At 38.0% G+C, this 14,794-nt stretch overlaps 1 protein-coding gene across 1 annotated transcript in view; it reads right to left on the bottom strand.

Moving 5' to 3' along the window:
* Nucleotides 1–14,744, bottom strand: part of ryr2b (ryanodine receptor 2b (cardiac)) — a 30,446-nt gene extending 15,702 nt beyond the window's left edge. The window contains exons 1-46 of the mRNA XM_055227139.1: nt 14,697–14,744; nt 13,351–13,470; nt 13,170–13,274; nt 12,748–12,822; nt 12,588–12,666; nt 12,406–12,518; nt 12,192–12,306; nt 12,009–12,105; nt 11,868–11,942; nt 11,502–11,658; nt 11,249–11,410; nt 11,058–11,179; nt 10,802–10,979; nt 10,598–10,733; nt 10,437–10,532; nt 10,180–10,298; nt 9,875–10,008; nt 9,475–9,716; nt 9,164–9,356; nt 8,869–9,085; nt 8,664–8,768; nt 8,448–8,551; nt 7,939–8,022; nt 7,667–7,826; nt 7,373–7,520; nt 7,014–7,222; nt 6,668–6,845; nt 6,295–6,503; nt 5,947–6,133; nt 5,628–5,763; nt 5,421–5,535; nt 5,189–5,349; nt 4,948–5,107; nt 4,776–4,862; nt 4,444–4,670; nt 4,149–4,362; nt 3,503–4,078; nt 3,234–3,434; nt 3,023–3,134; nt 2,741–2,887; nt 2,386–2,662; nt 2,194–2,308; nt 1,860–1,992; nt 676–779; nt 450–585; nt 150–321 (exon numbers count right to left, since the gene is read on the bottom strand). Of these exons, the coding sequence (XP_055083114.1) occupies nt 150–321; nt 450–585; nt 676–779; nt 1,860–1,992; nt 2,194–2,308; nt 2,386–2,662; nt 2,741–2,887; nt 3,023–3,134; nt 3,234–3,434; nt 3,503–4,078; nt 4,149–4,362; nt 4,444–4,670; nt 4,776–4,862; nt 4,948–5,107; nt 5,189–5,349; nt 5,421–5,535; nt 5,628–5,763; nt 5,947–6,133; nt 6,295–6,503; nt 6,668–6,845; nt 7,014–7,222; nt 7,373–7,520; nt 7,667–7,826; nt 7,939–8,022; nt 8,448–8,551; nt 8,664–8,768; nt 8,869–9,085; nt 9,164–9,356; nt 9,475–9,716; nt 9,875–10,008; nt 10,180–10,298; nt 10,437–10,532; nt 10,598–10,733; nt 10,802–10,979; nt 11,058–11,179; nt 11,249–11,410; nt 11,502–11,658; nt 11,868–11,942; nt 12,009–12,105; nt 12,192–12,306; nt 12,406–12,518; nt 12,588–12,666; nt 12,748–12,822; nt 13,170–13,274; nt 13,351–13,470; nt 14,697–14,744 (7,040 nt within the window). The remainder of the gene's footprint in view (nt 1–149; nt 322–449; nt 586–675; nt 780–1,859; nt 1,993–2,193; nt 2,309–2,385; nt 2,663–2,740; nt 2,888–3,022; nt 3,135–3,233; nt 3,435–3,502; nt 4,079–4,148; nt 4,363–4,443; nt 4,671–4,775; nt 4,863–4,947; nt 5,108–5,188; nt 5,350–5,420; nt 5,536–5,627; nt 5,764–5,946; nt 6,134–6,294; nt 6,504–6,667; nt 6,846–7,013; nt 7,223–7,372; nt 7,521–7,666; nt 7,827–7,938; nt 8,023–8,447; nt 8,552–8,663; nt 8,769–8,868; nt 9,086–9,163; nt 9,357–9,474; nt 9,717–9,874; nt 10,009–10,179; nt 10,299–10,436; nt 10,533–10,597; nt 10,734–10,801; nt 10,980–11,057; nt 11,180–11,248; nt 11,411–11,501; nt 11,659–11,867; nt 11,943–12,008; nt 12,106–12,191; nt 12,307–12,405; nt 12,519–12,587; nt 12,667–12,747; nt 12,823–13,169; nt 13,275–13,350; nt 13,471–14,696) is intronic.
* Between the last annotated feature and the right edge of the window lie 50 nt (nt 14,745–14,794).

The following is a 14,794-nucleotide window of genomic DNA, read 5'->3' as shown; positions in this document are numbered from 1 at the left end:
AAAGATGGAAAAAGTAATCAATTAAAACAAAAACAAAAATAAATAAATAAATAAATAAAACAACATAAGTGTAAGCATGCCAAATTAAATGAAAAAACAAAAATGCATATCCTGTTTCTTCACAACAAACTAACCATTTCTTGTTGGACTGGTTGACTGCATAAGGCCTATCCATAGACATGTCTTGAGAGACCCTGATGGCTTCCTCCATTGCTGAGAGAAGCCCCTGTCCCTGTTCACCACGTAGAGCAGGCCCAAAGCATTCAGGATGGTGAATGAGCAGCTTTAAGACGACATATGCATTTTCCTCCACACTTTCACCTGTTTAATATTTGACAAATATGACTTCAATACATGTGAACAGAAGATGTATTAAACTGAAAATAAAAGTGTACCGGTAATTTTCAAACACAAATACCAAACATATTCAGCTCAATAAAAATAGCTACCATTACAAAATACAGTAAAACGTAGGAAATCCAAGTATCGCTCTCCCTCCACAGGGTTCCATGCAATGTCAGGATATCCATTAGCAACAAGCATGGAACAGCTCTGGACACCACAGTTTGCAAGATACTTAACCACCTAAATACAAGGTAGAAGAACAGAAAGTTCATTATCTACCACAGTTGTACATGTAGCATAACTATACATAAGTCTACAGAAGAGTGTTACCTTTTGTAGTTCACATTCTTGTAATGATAATGCTAGTTCATAGTTGTCCATTACAGAGGCTGCTGCTACATCCAAAGGAGTGGCTCCTCGCATTGATGGTGAAGCTCAAAAAGAACACAAACAAGTGTATTGTGGCAAATCAATAAAATACTTGATGGAAATATTCTGCCACAAGTGGAGGAGTTCAAGCATCTAGGGGTCTTGTTCACGTGTGAGGGAAGGCTGGAATGTGAGATTGACGCGGTGGTATCGGTCTGTTGTGGTAAAGACGGAGCTGAGTCGAAAGGCAAAGCTCTCGATTTACCGGTCAATCTACGTTCCTACCCTCACCTATGAGGTCGTGAGCTCTGGGTAATGACCGAAAGGACGAGATCGCGGATACAAGCGGCTGAAATGGATTTCGGCCGCACCCTTAGAGATAGGGTGAGGAGCTCGGTCACACGGGAAGACTTCGGAGTAGAGCCGTTGCTCCTACACGTTGAGAGGAGTCAGCTGAGGTGACTCGGGCATCTGCTCAGGATGCCTCCTGGACGCCTTCCTAGGGAGGTGTCCGGGCATGTCCCACCGGGAGGAGGCCCCGGCAAAGACCCAGGACACCTTGGAGGGACTATGTCTCTCGTCTGGCCTGGGAACGCCTTGGAGTCCCACCGGAGGAGCTGAAGGACGTGTCCAGGGTGTGGGAAGTCTGGGAGTCCCTGCTTAGACTGCTAACCCCGTGACCCGGCCCCAGATAAGTGGAAGAAAATGGCAGGATGGATGGAAATATTCCATCAAGTACTTTTCAATACAATGGGAATTATTTAATTAATGTCAACTGTGTTATGAATTGGCTCAAGAGTGCCAATCAAGTCCATCTTACCAGTTACTTAGGTAATATGGTAAAAGGTCACATTTTTATATAGAGCTTTGCCACCTTCAAGGCGTTCAAACCATTTTACATCATGGAACAACTCACCCATTCACACACACATTCATACACCTGGGGACGAGGTGGGACACAACGACAGCATTCATTTGTGTGAGCTGGAATCGCACCGCCAACCTGTGGGTCAGTGGATCTGACAGCTCTACCAATGATGTTCATGTCAAGAGCGAGCGCCAACCTTCAAATCAGTAAACAAACACTGTACCAACTGAACTACTGTCGCTTAATACAAAGATAGCTACACCACAAAGAGCCTTACCCAGGCCAACCCGACTGTGTTCAAGCAGGTAGCTTAGGTGGTCAAACAGCGCCCCTTGATTCTGGCGGCTGATGCGACAAAAATAGCATAGGAAACGACAACAGCTTGCCACCATTTTCGGAAACATGATCTCCTATTGACAAACACACATAGGGCCATGTATATATATATATATATATATATATATATATATATATATATATATATATATATATATATATATATATATATATATATATATATATATATATATATATATATATATATATATAAAATGATTTAGGCAATAATATATATGTTTTTACATATAGTATATATGCAAACTTTGTCTTACATTTGTTTTGCCTTCTCCCAAAACATTTACCATCACCTCCATTACAGTTTCATGCATTCCCAATGCTCTCATTAAATTTGGATGCTGGTAGAAAACTTTGTTGTTTATGATCTCTCTGTAATATGTTGAATGAAAAATGAAGTAAACATTATGAAATAAATAGCAAACATTATAACTATCCTTATAACCTACCCCAGTTTATCAGTCATTAGTTTCTCCTCCTGCTTGCCCATGCGTACTTTAAGGAGAGAGCGTATTTGGCACAGAGAGGTGAGAAGGGCTCTGGTGTCCTCTGTTGATGCTTGGCTTATTGTGTAAGCTTTATAAAGGGCTTCTCCCATTTGGCCACAGAGACCTTGATACTGACGATGCAACAAGGAGAAAATGGCCTTCACCAAACCCGGGTCATCTATTTTAGCTTCTGACGCCCAAAGCATCATTGTCCTGGAGATGAGCTCGGCAAGGGATACTACACAAAATATAAATATTTAAATAGTATTTGTAAAATGATGCATTACTTTGATGGTGCAAATAAAAATACTCTTACTGGGGCTTGGGACAGAGGCATTACAATGCTGTTCATCTGTGGTTGACTTTCTCACTGCACATGCTTGAAATATCAAACTTCTAAGTTGATCTTTTATAGATATTTCCTTATCGTCCTCATCTTCAGAGCCTCTGTCTAATTTAGGGTCTGCAACATATCACATATTCATATATATATATATATATATATATATATATATATATATATATATATATATATATATATATATTTTTTTTTTTTTTTTTTTTTTTTTTTTAAACTTAAATCAACGTAGGTTCTAACCACAGTGCTGTTTTAGGAGATCATGGAATTCTTCCAAAAGCTTCTGAACTTCTTTTGGGCATGGGCAGTCCTCACATTTATCTTTCTCTTTAAAGCTTATCAGCATATTTATCTGGAAAGATGTACATGTTTTACAGTACAGTACATTTTACAAAATTAATACATTTATTAACAATATAAAGTTATGACATGTTTATTTTTGTTTCTTTACCTGTTCTTGTGGAGGCGATCGGAACTCCTTTGTTTTGCGAGCAGTGAGTGCAGCAGACATGTTAAGGGCCTGCATAACTTCATTATATCGAAATCTTTGGTTTTCTTGAAGCTGCTCAACAAAATTGCTTGAAAATGCAACTATTGCTTCAACCCTGTGACGTACTTGGCAATCACAGAGGAAAGATAAGACCTGGCAAAGCTGAAAATGAAAATGACTTCAGTTATTCATGATAAACATGTTTTAATAGCAATAAATAACTGGTTTACCTCAAATTTAACAGCTTCTGGGAGTTTCATGTGAAACAACCCTAAATTATAAAAACAATTTTGATCATTTTCCAATATTTGTTCTTTGTTATCTTTTTGGTTTGGGAGTTCCTCTTCATCAGAAAAAGCTTGCGGTAAAAATAGAGTGAGAACTTGCCTCAAGTCGGCATCCTCAAATACTCCCATCACAAGCTGAGTATAAAACAATCGAATCAGTGGAGCCAGCAGCAGCTCCACACTGCCCCCTGCAGGATCTCTCAGACCTTGATCAACAGCATGCACAGCTGCAGTGAGCATTTCCACTGTAAGATTCTTTAGTCGATCTAAAGGGATTTCAGGACAGTCAATACAAACTTTTCCTGCTTCACTTTCAGGACTTTTTTCCTCAGAAGTCCTCACAAAGGCAGGGGTAGAAAAACGCATGTGTGGTTTAAGGGTAGAAGCCATTGTGGTTGGAATATAGCTGCTATTCACTGTGCTGGGATTAAGAGAGATAGCACACGTCAGGTCCATCATAGGAACAATATACTCCTGGTTCATCATCAGACATGCTGAGCTGTGGCAACTAAGATGAACCTAAAATATAGACAGATTATTATTTTTTACAATGTGCATTTTAACACCATTATCTCTATCATACAATTACCTGAATAAGCAACTCGTAAAACGCTGAGCGTAGAAATCCTGGAAGGCTGGAATTCTCTAGGACATAAAACATCTGGGACTGATCCACTTGGCTACAAAGGGCATGGCAAATTCTGGTGTTCCCCAGAGCACACAGAGAGGAGTAAAGGAGCAGTGTGTGGTAGTGAAACATTAGCAGTTCATTGTGTTCCGATAGTTCCAAAATGTCAATGCACCTGTGTGTTCATAAGAATGAATGAGAACAGGTGATTTTGTCCACAAACAATGTAAACCATATCTATTTCTAAACATCTCACCGGTTTTCATCTGGGATCTGAACTGACATGATTTGGCTGGACTCTGTGCATTGGACTACCCAACCATGGCAGTTTTCTCTTTGGTTGACCAGCACTTTCAAAGCATTGTCAGGAACACGGGTCCAGGAAACTTGACAAAGATGTTGGACTTGTAGCCTATCAGGGCATTGAGGGGTTGTGTCCCTCCTGAGGCTGCGAAACAAACCAGCTGATAGAGGCATAAGGTTCTGAAAAGTGTATAAGAATTGTTTAGTGTAAAAGAAAAAAATTAAGAGTTTAAAATGTAGGCTATTTGTATGTTTATATCTTGATAATCATGTAGATATATTTACCTTAATATTACCCAGTTCAAATTGAAACATGTTGTTTGTTGTTGGCTTGATGAATACAGCAGGGAACAGCTTTGTACTTGCCTCTACCTGATTATATTTTGTCAAAGTTAATTCAGATTCAGATTCAGTACAATTTAGAAAAAACAAATCTGAAAAGTCTTTTGTGGCCTACCTGATAGAAGGTTGTCATTTCAATTCCACTGGAGGTAAATGTGAGAAGCCCAGTGGCTGTATCAACTAAACAGCCGATTTCCAAACCTGTGCTTCTGCGACTTTGAGACAGGCCAGTGGCCTCTCCAGCACAAACCATGTAACAGTTACAGCGCTTGGCACTGGGAAAAATGCAAATATGTGAGATGTAAACACTGCCATTTAGAATAAAGTGCAGTGTATAATAACGTTGTACACATTACCTTTCCTGGACCTTGCCAGTATCATCACCAAGAGTTACAGTAACAGTGTGCACCTTGTCAATATCAAACGCTGTGTTACTTTGGTGAAAGTCAGCTGTGACCCAGCCAACCCACACACTGGAAGGCGCTTGGCCTGGAAGAACCCGTATTGAATAGTAATACTAAAAGAAAAAATGTTGTCTTATTATAATATTTAAAGCATAATCATAAAACATTGATGTTTAGGATTTACTTTAGAGGTTTGAACAAGATTACTCATGCTGTCTTTGTCAGCTAAGACATCTTCTAAAAGCCTCGCTGATGAATTACTGCTGACTAAGCCTGGTTTAGTCCTCTTCAACATGAACCTTATCAGAATAAACAATGTAGTTAGTTTAAAAAGCAAATGTGCATTACAGTACATATTGTGTTCTATAAAGCATGTGTGGTTGATAAGAACTTTTGTTTCAGCTTTGACGTTTTGTCTTGGCTGTGATCCTTGTGGTGATTGAGTTCATCTCTTGAACCAGTAAAATTGTGAGCTGATTTCATAAGCACTTCAAAGTCAGAATCCAACTCCTCCTGCTCTTTTCTTGCTGCAGATAAGACAGAAATGATTTGTAATATATCACAAGGAATACAGTACACTAAATAGCCACTATCTTTTCATAAATGTTTATTACTATTGTTGACATTAAAATTCAATGTTTTCTTTTTAATAAAATAAACATTATTTCTGATGCAAACTGTGTAAAAAATTGATTTTATTCTGCAAATACCTGGTGATAAGGAGCTAGGGGCTACTGGGGGTATTGTTCGAACTGGGCTGCTGAGGACCAAAGCACATTCAACTGACATGTTTAGACGATAAAAACCCATCTCCTTGCTGCCACTCTGATGGGAGTATGACCTCTGAGAAACTCTTAAACTCGACACCGAATCTTTCAGGCTACTCATTCTTGTGATCTACAAAACAATTAGCAATAGTAATAATATTGAACATTTTATATGGTATTTTGTATATCCATTCAAACTTAGGAAAACTTTATCAAACTTTCATTTTACAAGGGAAATGACTTGGATACAGTAGCTCACCAACACCAAATCGATCTAATAACAAAACTTACAAGTAAATTTGGGTCATCAGGTTTTATAGAAGCAAACTGCGGCTGCCACCAAGTCATCCATAAAGAAGGATGGCTGGCCATGTCAACAGCAAATGGCTTGTAACCCTCCTGCAAGCCACACACAGAAAAATACTGCAAAGAGTCTGGCTCAGAGCCTAAGTTAAGCTTTCCCATCTGGTTCACTCCAAGACCAACAACAGGTAACAAGCCTGTAATGGATAGAAAAGAATAAAATGAACTTTAAAATACCAATGCACTGTATCCAAGTGTTGTAAAATAGGGACTTATGGAACAGAAATAATAATGACTATGATAAAAGAAAATAATAAAAAAAAGCTAGCATGCAGACAAAGTAAATAATCACTAAACAAACCATCATTGATGGGAAAGTCTTTGGCAAGCAGCTCAGAACCATTTTCATTAAACAGCAGATCTCCATTAAGAGCAACCTTTACAGTGTGTTCAGACAAGTCCAACATGCAGCCCACCACATCACCTTTCTGCCAAGGTAATGCCCCAAGTGGTACTCCACCCTGGTGATACCAGTGGGCCTATTCAGGAAAGAAACACAGCTTAGCGCCAACCAACACAACACTAAATTGATCTATGGTATAAAGTATATTCATTTCCAGTTCATGAGTTTGTTTTTAAATGCCAAGCGATTTTCATTTAATAATAACAGTATATTAAAGATATTATAAAATCTAATTACAGCACACCTCATCTCCACTGAACACAAAAGCTTGGTCATCTGAGCCAAGCTCTTTGTCTGGAATGCAGCCAGGCCTGGCCCAGCCCACTCTCATATTTCCAGCTGTCAGTATTTCAAATTCAAAGTACCACTTCCCCACAGTCACAGCATATGACTTATCTGGTCTGAACACCCGGCACTTTTCAGTAGAAACAAGACATGGAGTTGATAAAGAAACTGCAAATACAAAAAAAAAAAGAAGAAAAAAACCCAAACATATTAAATCATCATGTGTTCATAAAAAGTACTATGTAATACAAATGTAACATATAGAAAAAATGAGGACTCTGATATGATAAAAGTAATAAAAAGGAGAAAAACACATACCACACTCCTTCTTAAACAACTCCAGGCTATATCCATGAACCAACAGGGTACAGACGGCATCTCTGACCCCCTCCCTCCCCGCTCTCCTTCTTCTTTCACCCAGCTGGTTGTAGGGCACAAGGTATGGACTGCGCTTGGCTTTCACATCCTACACACATCAGCAAAAGTTTGTAGCTTGTTATATTTGTCTTATTTTAAGCAATATGTACTTAAAGTCACACACTGAATCTTTCATCTTCTATTCATTGTTTTTTTTTTTTTTTTTTTTTTTTTTTTTGCTACTAGCATAACTACCTGTTGAGCTCCATAAGTCCATCCTTGCTTAATGTGTTCTTTGGCCCATACATTGTGCTCATTTTCAGCTAACAAATCCACCAGTTTTTCAAGAGTTGGACAGAGTAACACACCACTCAGGTCTACCAGAGCAGGTTTGTAACCACTTGGTAATTCAAACCTGCAATACAGTTAATAAATAGTTTTATGTGTTAATTGGTATTTAATAAGGTAATATATTGTCATTTCTGAGGTAAAAACATGAATGCAAGTTTACACTAGGTATTACTTACTTGGATGAGAGTGTAATGTATTTTAGTCTTTCCTCAGCCTTCTCATCAGACAATCCAATGTGAAAACCAAGGGCAAGGATAGTTCTTTATGAAAATAAGCAATCAAAATAATATTTTAAAAAGAATACTTCTATTTAAAGGTGAACTCTGTAGCCTGCTTGTCTCCATGGACATATTATTGGTTTGCCTGTCTATTTCTATGGAGTTGCCACCAACTCATTTACATGTCAGATCTATGAGGATGCCTGCCCGCTCATTGCAAGAATGTGTGTTTTTTTTCAAGGTACAATAAAAGCACCTATTGTGGGTTTAATACCATATGGTAGAAAATTCCAGGCAAGACAATAACATCTCCATGGAGACGAGAAGGACCCTCTAAGAGAAAAGTTTCATACTGCATCTTCGACAAGGATAGACCCACTGAGATTTGGAATCTCATTTTTAGGGGAGTTGTGACCTTTGACTATGTACACATGGATATAATACGTTATACTCTGGAGAGTACTCACTTCAGGGTATCCTCTGCCATTTGAAGATTTTGGTTTTGTTCCAGGTCTGTGAGATTACAAAACTCAATCAGACAGGGATCAATCTTTTTCTCCTCATCTTTTACCTATGAAATAAAAAAATAAAAAAATACAGCAAACTGTTTGAATATTGTTTAATACAATGAAAAAGGAAATCATTAGTTGTTGTTTTTTTTTCAAAATTCAAGATGAGCTTACAGTTCCAGATGTCCATCCACATTCAATTTGGTCCATGACCCAAAGTTCATGGAAATGTTCTGCCATTTTTCTTTTGATGTTTTCAAGTTGAAGGGGAAGTGCAGTCTAGGGGTTTAGTAAATATTTAAAAATAAAATACCTGTGTATATGTGTTTATTTATTTTATTTATTTATTTATTATTTTTTCAAAAATCAAACTGCTTACCTTACTGATGTCAGTTGGGCTTGGAATAAAAATAACTGGTTCACAAAATGCAGTCGGGCCAATGAGATGTTTTCCATCTTTATTATCCAAAATATATGTTTGAAATGGTTCTACCCTCAACTTGTTTTTTGGAAGAAGAGCTTCACAACATGGAGCAAAACCGGGTGGAGGTAAAAACCTGAATTCTCCATGTTTACCCCCAAACAAAAAGCGAATCCTAATCCAAAACATTTGTAATGAGCCTGTACACTGTAGCTATTAGTGATTACCATTAAGAAGAGTTTATATCACTCACCTGACCCCTGCTGAGAGACTAACAACAGGAAAAAGAAACCCATCCGTATAGAAATTCTCCAGCATCCCCTGAACGGGCAGACCATTGACTCGGAAAGAGATACAAGGAGTACTGAGGTCCAAACAGCAGCTGACTACATCATTGTCTTTGAGCAAATGAGGAAAAGGGGAGTTTACTCTGCGCCCAACTGAACCTGTATTAGCAAATGAGACACATATTAACCTCCCAAGAAAGCAGTTGCATGCAGTTTGTTACATCTTGCATGCATTACATTAGGATATTAAACATGTATTACACTTGTGGCTACACACCTGACCATAAGTGCAGTCCATCAAAACCAAAGGAGCTAAGGTCATCTCCAACCCCATTGCATCCCCAGCCGTCCCCTCCTGAGGGCCTGGGTTTGTAACTCTGTGTGGAAGCCCAGCCCACTCGCAGGTGAGTGGGTTCAGGTGTGACAAATTGGTCAGCATTATCAATGATGACCTCATAGTACCACTTTCGATGTTGGGCAGAATTGTCTTCCATTGACAGAAAGATGTTTGGTCTTATACTGGAGCAGACAGAAGATAGTGTTTTATGTTTTTGCCATCTAGTGCTCTACTGACATTAGCGCTGAATTTAGTTACTGAACAAGTAAATGTGCATCTAAACCTTTTTTTTAATGAAGAAGAAAACACCTTATCAACTGAGACAAGTTCCAAACTTTACCTGATGACCTGATTAACCAGACGAGTTTGGAGCAGCAGGTCTCTGTACGGCAGCAGGCTGTCAGAGATAAGGTTCTGATTGGAGCGCACCGCAGTACCATGGCACACACACAGAGAGCAGAGCACTTCCAACACCTGGAAGATTCACTGTCAGCATCTGATATACAAATAACAAACTCAAATCTGACATGGAGTTAGAGATATGTTCAAATACTCTCAGTTAAAATACATTAAAATCTCAAGCTATATTCACAGCACTACATGTAATGTAACATGTCTCAAAATGCAGATTGTATCATTTATTACCTTGTGGTTGTATCCGTGCTTGTCCAGAAAACAGACAATGGACTGAATGTGTTCCTCTTTTATTATGTTGACAGCTTCAGGACTTTCAAGAAGAATAAAGTGAAGAACCTCCAAGACTCCTACCAAATAAAATCAAATATATGTTTTTATTACTAGCATACTATACATTAGGTAAGGTTTGTGTGAATAGTAGTAGAAGTAAAGCTATTTTATCTATAGTTAAAATCTACTTAGTGGATTAAGTTAAGTATTCTTACCAGAGGAGGCTTCATGGCGTTCTAATTTGCTCACTAGCCATTCAAGAGAGACTGAAAATTGAGCACAGTTGGCACGATTTCCTCTAATCAAGGCAGCTGAGAATAAAAATACAGAAGTTAACATGAATGAAAAATGTCCTTTTATGTTACATGTTCCTTACCGAGTATTTTATAAAAGTGCTTAATGATCTCCTCCCACTGTTTAATTCCCTCACTCTGCAGTGCCTCAGCATCACAGGACACATCACTATACTGATGCAGATGGTCAATACACTCAACCACTAAGTCTATCATACCCTGAGAAAAGATAAGATATGTTCAATTAAAGCATGGTAACGATGACTCATTTATTTACCTAATTGTACCTCTTCTTGAAACATTTTCTGACGTTTTCTTAACTTGCTCACAATTTTTTGTTTAACCTCAGTGTCTAACTCGTCAGGTGGTGGCTTAAAAAATTCAATTAGATCCAGAACACTGCACATCACTGTCTTTATTGGAAATATATCAGAAGATGGGTTTCCTTGTTGACCATCTAGTTTCCTGAGAAAAAACAATGCAGCAAAAGCAATTAAATAACAAATACTTACAGTCTAAATGATTTGTAAACATCTATTTTACCTATTGAGGCAGGTGAAAAGGAAAGCAGTGCTACGTATGAGTCTAGCAGTATGCGAGTCCTCATTCTGAGATCGAGACAATGTTAGCCCATCATCCATGTGGCCCTCACTATGTAAGATAGCCTGAAAAGTGAACATATTTTAAAATGTTTTTCACTCTGATGTGTTTTGAATAGTTTGGAATAATTTTACCTTACGGCGACCACTCAGTGATCCAGCTGACTTAGCATCAGAACTATACGTTAGCCACAGTCCAGAGTGCACATGCTGGATAAAGCAAGTTGAGTCACCATACTTGATTTCTGCTGTTCCCATGCCATTGGCATTTGTGTTTGGACAAGGCTCAAGTTTTTCCTATAAATAATGAAAGAGAAAATAAAAACACATATCCAGAACATTTCATAATATCTACAAAAAAAGTTTAAAATAAAACTGTTTGTAAAACCTTTGTAGGTCTGAAGCAGAAAGCTGTTGTTTTGATGTCAGCATTGACCCGGTTGACCAGATAGAGACCATCCTCTGCTGTAAAACCCAGGTATCGCCCAGTGGTCAAGTGACACAGTCGAAAAGGTTGTGCCCAATGTGTGTGACTACCACTCCATCTAGGAAATATTAATACAGAGAAAAAATACAGCTATTTATAATTTATTTCAATTCGGAGAGGATTTAGTCAACCTACAAAAACATATGTACTGTAAATATTTGTCACAAGAAGCTATTTATTGTGAGGAAAGGCTTCTGGAGAACAGAGTAACAACAAAGCAGTTTTTGATGGTAGAACAGCCACAGTGAGAAGAAAAAGTGTACTTACACAACTTGAAGAATCTCTAGTCTCCAAAGAGAGCTAGCATGATTAGAGGCTGGTCCAGTCTCATAGTATAATTCTCTGTAAATAAGAAATAGTTAATCCACAGATAAACCATACATTTCCCTGACTTGCTCTCAGACTAACCTCTGAAAGTCCTCTACACCCTTCCCAGAGGAAACAGTCAAACAAGCATCACTGTGGCTATGCAGCAGGCAGAGTGTGTCTCCCCCTCTCAAAAATCCTGAAGGTGCATCACCACAAACATACACACTGTAACTGTCCATTTCAGAAGTTAAACTAAATGCATAAACTAGAACTGAAACTTGCCTTGAGCAACACCTCCATCAGAGCAGATCGGACCAAGACGCCAGAGACTGTGCTGGAAAGCTACAGACACCACAATGTCATATTTGTTGTTAGAAACTGCACCAGTGGACAGATGCTGAAAAATAAATGTACACAAATGTAAGCAGAATAACTAACACCTAACCTAGTGAGGTATATGAGAAAAATAACTACTGAAACTACAGTGGATACTTACCAAGTACCTTTCTGATGAGATGTTAACTAATATAACATCATCTCCAACACGGACCTTCTCACCATCTGATCTCTGTCTAGATGCAGGATGAACTATCCACCAACATGTTTCATCTAAAAATATGTTCAAATTTAGAGTACATAGATGCTTCTTAATAGTTCAAATGAAGTTAGTTAAATGACCTGTTTTATTATCTTGGAGGCCAACATCAAATGCCAGCTTATCCACTGAAGATTGAGATGAGAACATGCAGCTCAGATACTGGAAAAGAATTAATGGTTCATATATAATTACAATTTACTACTAGGATATTATTGTCTACTGTTTTTGCATGCCACTCACCATGCCACTGTATGAGTGAAGGAATAACACAGCCTGCCCGTACAGAAGTGTGCGATGGCTCCCATCAGCACACATCTGAAAAAAAAGAAAATGATCATGGAAAAACCAAAGACCTAAAGTGAAATTAGAGTGCCCTGCCTTTGTGCAATGGCAGAACCTCTAGGCCACAATGCAGTACAGACAAAAACTACAATGTATCTCATTTTAAAAGTTTGAGGTATTTTTAAATACTTTTTTTTTTTTTTTTTTTAACACATCTCTTCAAAGCCTATTTGTCTATCTTGACTATTCTTGTCTCCTTACATAAAACATCTTTGGGTATCTTGAACAAGTGTTATGTAACTGTTATTATTATTATTATTATCATTATTACATAAGATGAGTCTTCCTTTACGAGCAACAAAAAGATACGGTATATTCACCTTCTCCGATATTTGCTCAGTGTGGGCCAGCATCTCCTGTAGAGCCCGGACAGACAGACACTGAGCAAGCACAAAGCCACACAGGGACAGGTCTGGAGGAACATTCTGGGAAAACAAACAATATATACTGAATTAATTGCCCATTTTAAATATTTAATGGCAAAGCGAGTCCTTTCTTTACCTTAGAGTTAGAGGTTGGCTCAAGAGAACAACGTCTGCTACCAAAGCCTTCAGCTGAAAGACACAGCTTTACAGCTTCTGAGTGACAGGTAAAGGTACTCTGCAAAACTACTTCATCTCCCTGAGGAAAAACAAAGACAACAATGGGGGTGGCAGTAGCTCAGTTGGTGCAGTGTTTGTCCACTGATCCGAAGGTTGGCAGTTCAAATCCTGCTCTTGAGATAAACATCATTGGTAAAAATTTAACCATTTGCCAATGCATTATATACAACACATCAGATTGATTGATTGATTTTTTCAGATTCCAATTCAAATTTCAAATCAAATTTTCCTTTGTCTCATCTCTGTGTCTTGTATATTTCCATATTGGGAATTTACTGGACTATCTGTCCCCTACTTCACCCTTCTGTCCACTCTCATATCAGCAAACTCTGCAACCAGTCTGCCACACTTGCTTGCATTGACAAACGGCCATAGACATTCAGTTAACATGTCGCCATTTTCTAAAGTTTGAAGTTCCACTGTAAGTAATAACTGTAGCAGATCCTGTTCCCTTCATCTGATTCCATAATAGCATTATATAGAGTGGCTTCGCAGACAATTTCTTTATGAGGAGGAAACATACCCAGTCACCAGACACTCTGTGACATGCCCTTATCACAGCCCCGAGATAATGAGCAGTCAGAGGATGACTTACAGTTAAAAATGGTCAAAATAATGGTCAAAAACTACTACTACTACTACTACTACTAATAATAATAATAATAATAATAATAATAATAATAATAACTTAACTTTAACTTCATAACTGTATGTAGACCTGACTTCAAAAATTTCAGACATTGAAGCTTATATATTATTATTTATTTTTTATATTTATTTAAAATGTAAAATGTATTTAACCAGGAAAACACCTAGAAGAGAGGTAAAGAGGCCAAGAGGTCAGCAGCACACCACAGGAGCATTTACAATAACAGAATAAATGCAATACTTAAACAGGGCCTACAAAATAGTCCACAGTGTAGCCTAGAGTATGATTAAAAATGTTATAAAATAATGATAAATGTGAAGACCTAGTTAACCTCATCAGACTATGTGGCCTGGTATTATGCTCTATCAAATGAATACAAATGCTGAAAATGTTTGCATGCAGGACTTATAAATGAGGAACATAATAATGAACACGTTTCTTAATTAGCTAAATTAATATGTTTAATTTAGAGCCTGGAAAATGATTGGTTTGTAAATAATTTTACACAGTCAAACTGTGCAGAAGTATGCACCTGATGAGCCCACTTATGCAACGGGACACATCTTTTCATCCATTAAAAGGAGCGCAGGACTTACCAGTCGTAGAAAGTGAAACTCTTCCTCAGCTTCCCCAGTGTCCATCATGCTCTCATCTTAGACTGAAACTGAGGGTCATTTACAGAAATATGAGACTG

The sequence above is a fragment of the Periophthalmus magnuspinnatus genome, chromosome 15 (assembly GCF_009829125.3).
Source record: "Periophthalmus magnuspinnatus isolate fPerMag1 chromosome 15, fPerMag1.2.pri, whole genome shotgun sequence".
Lineage (NCBI taxonomy): Eukaryota > Metazoa > Chordata > Actinopteri > Gobiiformes > Gobiidae > Periophthalmus > Periophthalmus magnuspinnatus.
Note: the sequence above shows the minus strand (reverse complement) of the source record. Positions and strands in the feature narration are given on the sequence as shown.